This window comes from Ailuropoda melanoleuca, chromosome 12 (assembly GCF_002007445.2).
Source record: "Ailuropoda melanoleuca isolate Jingjing chromosome 12, ASM200744v2, whole genome shotgun sequence".
Lineage (NCBI taxonomy): Eukaryota > Metazoa > Chordata > Mammalia > Carnivora > Ursidae > Ailuropoda > Ailuropoda melanoleuca.
Genome location: NC_048229.1, coordinates 69,868,640 through 69,877,819, shown reverse-complemented (window position 1 = coordinate 69,877,819; position 9,180 = coordinate 69,868,640). Strand labels below are relative to the sequence as shown.

Here is a 9,180-nt window from a genome sequence, read left to right as displayed (position 1 = left end):
GCCTGAAAGAGCAGCCTCTTGTGACGTCACGTCCGGTACGAACCGCGTTCTCCTCGCTCACAAAGAAGGCACGCACTTTGGAGGTGGGAGGGGAGCGTCCGGGAGGCGGTGGGGTCGCGGGGCCGAGGGCGCGCAAGTGTGGGGTGCTCCAAGGCTGCTGGGTGAGCTGCCCTCGGTCTGACTTCCCGACCCTGTTTTGTGTGTGAAGTGGTCTTGAGGACGGTGCTTCCCCCATCGCGCGTCCCGTTTCCCGGAAGTGCCCGTATCCGCTGAAGCCGCGGGGCGTGTGGCCTCTAAGCATCGCCCGCGCCACCGAGGAGTCAGGCGCGGAGGTTGTCGCTAATTGACCGGCCTAGAGCCTCTCGGGTAATTGGCCAGATGGGCCCCGAGAAGTGGCTGCGGCCCAGGATATTGAGGACGGGGGCTAAGGCTAAAGCCTGATCTTCCCTGGCAGCCGACTTGCCTTAACTTGTCTTTGAAAAGGAAGTGGGTTCTTAACGCTTTTTGCAAGTGTTGCAACAAGCGATCTTGTGGGCAAAATGCCCGTTCAACTGAGCTGTTGTTTCATATGAAGTTACTCAAGATCTAGCAGAGTGGATTTGGATTTTAGTGGACGTAGTTTAGCAAAACATTGATTCATTTCAGCTACTATGCACGCTCACCCAGACAACTACGTGAATGAGAGGATGGAATAGTTCTGGGCTGCATCATCTTAGGGAGTCAACGTTACTTCTGGCAAGTTCTGTCTTCCCTGGCTATTATGGTTCGTGGTATGTGCCTCTGGTTTAATTTCACGCTGATGTCTTGTGATGCCCGCCCCCCACCCCCCCCAAAACCCCAGTGTGAGAGGGAAAAATACCTTCCAAACAGGCTTTTAGGATCTCCGGTGCTTTTCTTTTTCCTGGAGAGGTACATCACCTGCTGGTTCTCTGACCTCAAAGTCACAATTTATGTCAGTTCTTGCCAGATTCTGGTTTTCAACCACTGTGGTGATTTACCATGACCATTTTTTGCAGCAGCAGGCCTCCACATTAGAACTCTTAAAAGAAGCTGAGGCATATTAAAATTTTTAAGAGGTTTTTTTGGGCAAAAATCAATTCTGTTTAGGCAGCAGCAAACCAAAAGTGGTTGGGAACACTGCAGATCAGAGCTAGGAGAGAGACTTACATAAAGTGCAGCAAGAAAGGAAATTACTTGATTGGAAGTAGCTTAAGCCTAGGTTGGCTGTTTGTGATTTGTTATCCTTAGTGTTTTGCTTTTGTAACCTAGAGGCAGGTACAGACTTAGATCATGGTTTGCGTACATAGGCCACCACAGCATTAGAGCCACATCAATCTAATGGCCTTCTTGTTTAATTTAACTCAATTCTGGGGGCTTATTGTAGAAATAGCAGTTTTCAGAAGCTGCATGCATTGGGACTCAGTAAAGCCTTTTTGAAAAAAAAGATTTAGCTGTATCCATCACCATATGATCTCATTTTCTGCTAAGAAGCTTTTCATACATTTGAGTCCAAATGAAATCATTGACTGAGCATAGAGTCAAGAGTAGAAGAGTTTCTAGCAAAGTAGCCTCTCACGTCTGATCTGCTTAACGGTTTTTTATTCATTGCTTTACATTGCCATTGTAGCCCCCCTGTTCCCCAAGGAGCTCAAGACAATCAGGAACATGAAATGTTCCTTTTTGGAATATTAATCACAGTTGACATTAATTATGCTTAACATTGTAGCAGTTGCTTTTTATAAATATTACTTAATCCTCACAATAACCCATAGATTAAACACTACTGTTGTCTGTATTTTAACGGATAAAGAAACAAACAGTGAGGTTAGGTAATCTACCCAATATCACCTAATTGGTAGCAAAGTCAGGATTAGAACGCACAAAGGGTAACTCCAAAGCCCACAGTCCAGCACGAACTCCTGAGAGGAGAGCGCTTGACTGGTGAGAAAGCTCTGGGCTTTATCACTTCTCCCACCTGTCTCATAAAACATTACAGGAGAAGTTGAAGAGCTGTAAACTTGATGGGGTCATCAGTGGAGATTTATTAGATTTATTAGAGGGAGAGAAAGAGTCAATCTGCTGGGAGGAAGTCGGAGAAGAGAAAAATAAAAAGTCTGAAAAAGAGGATGGAAAAGAAGAACATCTGCCAGAAAGTTAAACCTCGTATGGTTAGAGTCTGCCCAAAGCCGGCTGAGGCCTGCAGTCCCTGATATGCTACTTCCATATGAAAATTGGAGCAGCAAGGATCCCTCCCTCTCATGCACTTTTATTTATTTATTTATTTTATTTTTTAAAGATTTTATTTATTTATTTGATAGAGATAGAGACAGCCAGTGAGAGAGGGAACACAAGCAGGGGGAGTGGGAGAGGAAGAAGCAGGCTCACAGCAGAGGAGCCTGACGTGGGGCTCGATCCCAGGACCCCGGGATCACGCCCTGGGCGGAAGGCAGACGCTTAACCGCTGTGCCACCCAGGCGCCCCTTGCGCTTTTATTTTTGAATAGTAGGTTCAGATTCATTAGATACATGTCAGATGTCCAACATTTAAAAAGAAACAGCTTTAAGTCTTTCTGGGGTTGGTGGAATCTGGGACTTCTTTGATCTTTCCTTAAAAACAAAAAGGGAAGGGGCGCCTGAATGGCTCAGTGGGTTAAACCTCCAACTGTTGATCTCAGCTCAGGTCTTGATCTCAGGGTCGTGAGTTCAGGCCTCGCGTGGGGCTTCATGCTGGGTATGGAGCCTACTTAGAAAAACGGAGGGGGGCAGAGGGGACAGGGAGGTGGTAGAAGGAAATGACCCATTAGAGTTCCAGATAGAAAAACCTTGGTATGGACGCAGTCGGGCTACCCTGAAAGCTTTTTGAAGCTCCTGGGCACATTGTAGCATCTTGGGTTGGTTTTCTTTTCTGTACTTCTGATGGTTGTGGTTTTTGATCAGGCTTGGCACTAACTCAGACCATGTGGACTGCAGATGAGATTGCCCGGCTGTGTTACGAGCACTATAGGACCAGGCTGCCCAAGCAGGGGAAGCCTGAGCCCAACCGTGAGTGGACATTACTAGCAGCCGTGGTGAAGATACAGCCTGCAGCTGACCAGGCCCATGGTGGCAATAACAGACCTGCACAAGGTGAGGCCTTTTCACCTCCCAACCGTCCCTCCCTGTCAGAGCTGGTAGTAGAATTATTCATGGCCATGCTGGGACTGTCCTGGCTGGTGTCCGCTGCAGTAGTGGGCATGTTCCCCCTGCTCTCCACCAGGTGGCGCAGTGCTTGTGGCAGGAGCTGGTGGTGCTGGAACCACAGCCCGGGGTTGGGTCACCCTATAGGAATGCTCTGGAGAAGTGTGCACACGTGAAACTGGAGGGCTGGGGACGATTCACATTATGAGAGCTCACTTACTGATTCAGTCTTTTCCTCTCAGTGACAAAGGAAGTTGTCTCAATGGGAACAGGAACGAAATGCATAGGCCAGTCCAAAATGAGGAAGAGCGGTAAGCCTGGGTGGGGTCTAAACAACACCCGTCTCGGGAGCTTTGGAAACCACCCTGCATTTTGTCCTTTCCTCTCCTCTTCCCAATAAAGGGGCCACATCACTGGGGTGGCTGACATTTCCATTCCCACTGACTGTCATTCCAGTGGGAAGGACAGAACTCATTTTCAGAATTGGAATAAACAGTGGAAACAAAGGCCTCCAGGAACGTGCTTTCTGCGTGGATTGGAAGTTGGCCAGTATTTTCATGCTCAAACCAAAAGTTCCCTGGACTTAGCTATTCCCCATTAGGCCCCCAAAAGCAATCTTGAATTAGATGGAGATTTGGGCACCAAAAAGAATATGGAAATCCCTTAGATATCTGGCATCTTCATCTCCTGCTTCCAGTTAGCAGATTCCTTCTCAAGTTTGCTTTCCCCATTTTCCCAGCCTTGCCTCCTGTGTTCTAGGACCACTGTGGATTGAATTTGGTGGGATCACATCACCACAAGCTCAAGTGTGACATCAGGGTACAAAAGACTTGGACCCCTTTCCTCCAGCTATTTTTCTATAAATCAGTAGTTCTCAGCTGTGGGGAGATTTTGTCCCTCAGCGGATTTTTGGCAGTGGCTGGGGAAATTTTCCGTTGCCACTACTCAGGGGAGGAGGATACTGTTCTACCTGCCTCTGGTGGTAGAGGCCAGGAATGCTACTAAACATCCTACCTTCCACAGGACAGAGCCTCACAACAAAGAATTTTTTAACCCAAAATGTCAATAGCGCTGACTGAGGAAGCCCTGTATTGCTGTCAGGGATTGCAGTACTTGCTGACGGAGCCCTCCAGGAGCTACATGGCCATCCCAGCTGCTGGGGGAAACCGCCACATTCTACTTCTAGGAAACGGTCTCTCCAGGTTCCGTATGTCTTCACTAGTGTCCTGTCTTTGCCACAGGAGACATCCTCAATGATAGCCATGCTGAGGTTATAGCCAGGAGGAGTTTCCAAAGGTAAAGGAGTTTCCATTCCCCAGAGAATCTGACTTAGCTTGCCATGGGAGCCCCAGAATTTGCATTTCTAATAAGCTCTCCAGTAACACTGATGATGTCGGGTGGCGGCGAACTACACTTCAAATAGCTCTGGTCTAGACCGTGTTCTCCTGCTTGATGCGCATCAGAATTACCTACGTTTGTGAAAATCCAGATTGCTGGGTCCACCCCTGGAGATTCCGATTCAGCAGGTTGGGGGTGGGACCTGAGAAGTTGCATTTCTAACAAATTACAGATGATGCTGATGCGGCTGGTTCAGGGGCCATACTTTGAGAATCACTGGTCTAGATCATTCTCGTAATTCCAAATCACTGCCAGTCCCATTGGTCTGCAGTTAACTCTTTCTTAGTCATCAACCAGCCAGTCTTTCCCCTCACCGCAGAGATTGGTTATTCATTCTGATAACACCTTGCACCCCATTAGGTACCTTCTCCATCAGCTCCACTTGGCCGCCCTGAAGGAGGATAGCATCTTTGTCCCCGGAACTGAGAGAGGGCTGTGGAAACTCAGACCAGACCTCTTGTTTGTGTTTTTCTCCAGCCATACACCCTGTAAGTATAGTCAAGCCCGTGGATTAATGTTACATTGTCTACTTCCTTATATCCTCTGATCCGTAGATACATTTCTCAAAAAAGCTCTTCTGGCTGCAGTGTAGCTACAAGTAGTGGACAGTACCTTTTTCTTTTTTTTCTTTCTTTTTTTTTTTTTTTAAAGATTTTATTTATTTATTTGACAGAGATAGAGACAGCGCGAGAGAGGGAACACAAGCAGGGGGAGTGGGAGAGGAAGAAGCAGGCTCACAGCGGAGGAGCCTGATGTGGGGCTCGATGCCACAACACCGGGATCACGCCCTGAGCCGAAGGCAGATGCTCAACCGCTGTGCCACCCAGGCGCCCCTACAGTACCTTTTTCTGAACAGCCCACGGTGCCTGATCACTTCCCTATCAAGGAACGACATTGCAGTTCTCGGTTCCCAATCAGGATTGGGAAGCTTCGAGCTGAAATCCCACAAAGGTCTGAAACCAGCAGTTGGGCTTAGAAGTCCAAAGCCTTCGGGGCGCCTGGGTGGCACAGCGGTTAAGCGTCTGCCTTCGGCTCAGGGCGTGATCCCGGCGTTCTGGGATCGAGCCCCACATCAGGCTCCTCCGCTGTGAGCCTGCTTCTTCCTCTCCCACTCCCCCTGCTTGTGTTCCCTCTCTCGCTGGCTGTCTCTATCTCTGTCGAATGAATAAATAAATAAAATCTTTAAAAAAAAAAGTCCAAAGCCCTGAATTCTATAGTGATTTATCCTGGAACTCATTCTGTTCATTCATTCATTCAACAGATACTTTCTTCTACATGTCAGATACAGTATGACATTGGGTATATAGCAGTGAGTAAGACTAGTCCCTTGCTTAGCCTCATATAGTCCTTTCTGGAATGTAGACAGTCAAGATTGGTTAAGTTAAATTCTGATGAGTTATAAGGGGATGTTCAGGTGCTGTGGTTGCATCAGGCAGGAAGACCAGACATACCCTCGGGGTGACCACTGTTTTTTTGTCTTGAAAATGGAGAATAATTTCTACTCTTTTTAGACAGCAGCTCAGGGGTGGCAGTAAAATTTCCTCATTTTAAAACCTTTGAAGTAAGGATATAATATCATCATCTTAAGTAGTAAGCTTTAAAACTAACACATGCAATTAGAGCAGATACAGGTACTTGTCCTGAAGAGACAGAAGAGCTGTCAAGACTTGGGCATAATTCAGATCAGAAACAGAATACAGCTTAAGGAAGAATGAGTCTATCAGAAAAGAATTGGTTGAGTCAAAGGCCAGGAAAATGACATGCAGGGATAGGCAGGTCTCATCTGTGCTTTCTTATTAGCAGTGGATGTCCTGGTCCAAACCAAAGGATGTTTCCTAACTCGGTGCTTCGCAAACTAATAATATGCATATGAATCACCCACAGATATTAATAAAATGTGGATTCAAATTCATTAGGTCTTGGATGAAGCCTAAGGTTCTGCGTTTCTAACCATGCCCCTGTGGTGTCAGTGGTGTTGGCCTGTGGACCACACTTTGAGTAGCCAGGGCTTGGCTGATGCCGTGCAGGTATAGCATCTGTGGATCACAGCTGGCCTGACCGCCTAATCAGACCACATGAACCAGTGGTCCTCAGGCTGGTCCATAGCCAGATGGGAAAAATCAGGACTATAGTGAGTTTTTCAAAAAGCTAATTTCTTTCCATGGAAAGGTTATAAGATTTTTATCTTTTTATTTTAAATAGTGGTAATTAGGAAAAAATAAATAGATAGTGGTAATTAGGATTTTTAAAGGTCTTACTTGATGGAATACAAAGTTGACCACCCCCTCTGTTGATCTTAAAATCTGGAAATTTTACTGGTCTGTGAAATCACAGTCTAGAACCACCGATCTAACTGCCCTGGGCTAATGGGTCATCTTTTTGAACTGTGATGCCCACACATGGTTTGTCTGCAGGAGGAAAGGACACTACCTGGAGAATGTGACTGTCTGCCTCCCTTTGCATTTATTCCTCATTACTAATTGATAATTTGGTTACTGGGTTAGCTGTTTCAGACTCTTCCTTGTGAGTTTTATTAGCATGAGTCAGCCTCTCGAGTTTAAGCATCTGTCTGGATCAAATCTCCAAGCCTTCAGAGTGGGAGGTGGGCCCCAGTCAATGCTCCAAAGTCACTGTCACCTTGTGAGGTCTCTGGAAGTCTGCCACCAGCCTCTCTGGCAACAGTCCCACTTCTACATCTCTTGGGTTTCCCACTCTTAGCTTATAAAGGCTACAGATGTATTATTTGCACACTTAAGGAAAGCAACACACACTGCGTTAGTGTTTTAAGAAGTGGCTCACTTCTCAAGGGGAAGCTGTGCTTTTAACTAACTTCTGGTTTTCTGTGATTCTGTTTAAGGACAGAGTTAGGTCAGAAATCTCTAACTCAGGGGCGCCTGGGTGGCACAGCGGTTGGGCGTCTGCCTTCGGCTCAGGGCGCGATCCCGGCGTTATGGGATCGAGCCCCACATCAGGCTCCTCTGCTATGAGCCTGCTTCTTCCTCTCCCACTCCCCCTGCTTGTGTTCCCTCTCTCGCTGGCTGTCTCTATCTCTGTCAAATAAATAAATAAAATCTTTAAAAAAAAAAAAAAAAGAAATCTCTAACCCAGCATAGGGAAACACCACTTGTGTAATTCACTGCAGTCTTTACTGTGAAGATATGCTCAAAAATCAAGATGGGGAAATTGCAAGCATTTTTGCCAAATATTTAACCATGAAATCAACCTCCCACTTTTGTTTTCCAAAGCATCTTACTGGATAACATTCCACAAAATGCACTTGGGAAACTGTGCTCATTGTAAACCAAGGGTTCTCAACTCAGGACAGTTTTGTTTCTCAGGGGACATTTAGCAACATCTGGAGATATTTTTGATGGTCAGACTGGGGGGTGCTGTTGTTATCTAGTAGGTAGACACCGAGGAGCTGCTAACCATCCTATGATGTAAAGGATAGCCCCCACAAAAGGAATTATCTGGCCCCAAATGTCGGTACTGTGAACATTGACAAACCCTGGTCTAAGCTGGTGTTTCCGAAACTTCCTGTGATGAGAATTGCCTGGGATCTTTTTTACAGTATTCTGCTTTCCAGACCGCCCCTCCCCCCACACCCGACCCCAGAGTTTCTAACTCACTGGGTCTGGGTAGGATAGATCCACAAAGGATTCGCACTTGGGAGATTTGGGGAAGTGTTCCTAATTCATCTCAGGTCAACTAGGAAAACAGAATTAAACTCTGTTTCAGACAGTGATTCTCCTGTCATCAGAAGGACCTGGAAAACTTGTTAAAACACACACTGTGGGGACCACCTCCAGAGTCTCTGATTCAGCAGGTCCACTGTGCGCTCCAAGAATTCGCATTTTTAGCAAGTTCCTAAGGGACATTGATGTGGCTGGTCCGGGGGTCTCACTTTGAGAACCACTGGTTTTTAAGGAGTTTCTTCTCCTGCAGGTGGGGATGCATCCATCATTCCAATGCTTGAGTTTGAAGATCAGCCGTGCTTTCCTGTCCGTAGAGATTGGGCCAATAACCCATCAGGAAAAGCCAGTGGTGACCTGGAAGCTCCTGAAGATACAAAGAAATGGGAAAACCTGGGTAGTCCTGTGACCAAAAAGATGAGGCTTGAGCCTGGGATTCCTGATGGCGTGGCTCACCATCCGAGTTTTGGCCATGAGGAAAGTTGCCTGATCCCACCAAGCATCAGCAGCTCTCATCTTACTGCACAGGAGCTGGCCACTCTCACTGGAATGGCCCCCAGTGGTGCTAAAGTGGTGGACGTTTATAGAACTGGAGCCAAGTGTGTGCCTGGAGAAGCTGGTGACTCCGGGAAGCCTGGTGCTGCGTATCACCAGGTGGGGCTGCTCCGAGTGAAGCCTGGCCGGGGAGACCGGACTTGCTCCTTGTCCTGCAGTGACAAGCTGGCCCGGTGGAACGTCCTTGGATGCCAGGGGGCACTGTTGATGCACCTTCTAGAAGAGCCCATCTACCTGTCAGCTGTTGTGATTGGGAGGTGCCCGTACAGCCAGGAGGCCATGCAGAGAGCTCTGACTGGGAGGTGAGCAGGGAGGGAGGTCACAGCCAGAGCAGCCTTTCCAAGAAGCAGTTTGAGAGG

The 9,180-nt window shown here is 47.3% G+C and overlaps 1 protein-coding gene across 18 annotated transcripts in view; it reads left to right on the top strand.

Annotated features, from left to right (window-relative positions):
* The window catches only part of ADAT1 (adenosine deaminase tRNA specific 1), a 31,479-nt gene continuing 22,299 nt past the window's right edge, over positions 1 to 9,180 (top strand). For 5 of the 18 annotated variants that reach the window (XR_004619184.1, XR_002144326.2, XR_002144327.2 and 2 more), the window contains exons 1-6: positions 110 to 770; positions 2,937 to 3,125; positions 3,419 to 3,487; positions 4,418 to 4,472; positions 4,935 to 5,062; positions 8,520 to 9,123. Coding sequence is in view for 14 of the 18 variants with exons in the window: in XM_034639228.1 (XP_034495119.1) it covers positions 761 to 770; positions 2,937 to 3,125; positions 3,419 to 3,487; positions 4,418 to 4,472; positions 4,935 to 5,062; positions 8,520 to 9,123 (1,055 nt within the window). In the remaining 4 variants the exon portion in view is untranslated. Of the gene's footprint in view, positions 771 to 2,936; positions 3,126 to 3,418; positions 3,488 to 4,199; positions 5,063 to 8,519; positions 9,124 to 9,180 lie in introns of those variants that run through there. The other 13 variants (XM_034639231.1, XM_019808445.2, XM_019808447.2 and 10 more) reach the window with 13 other exon arrangements.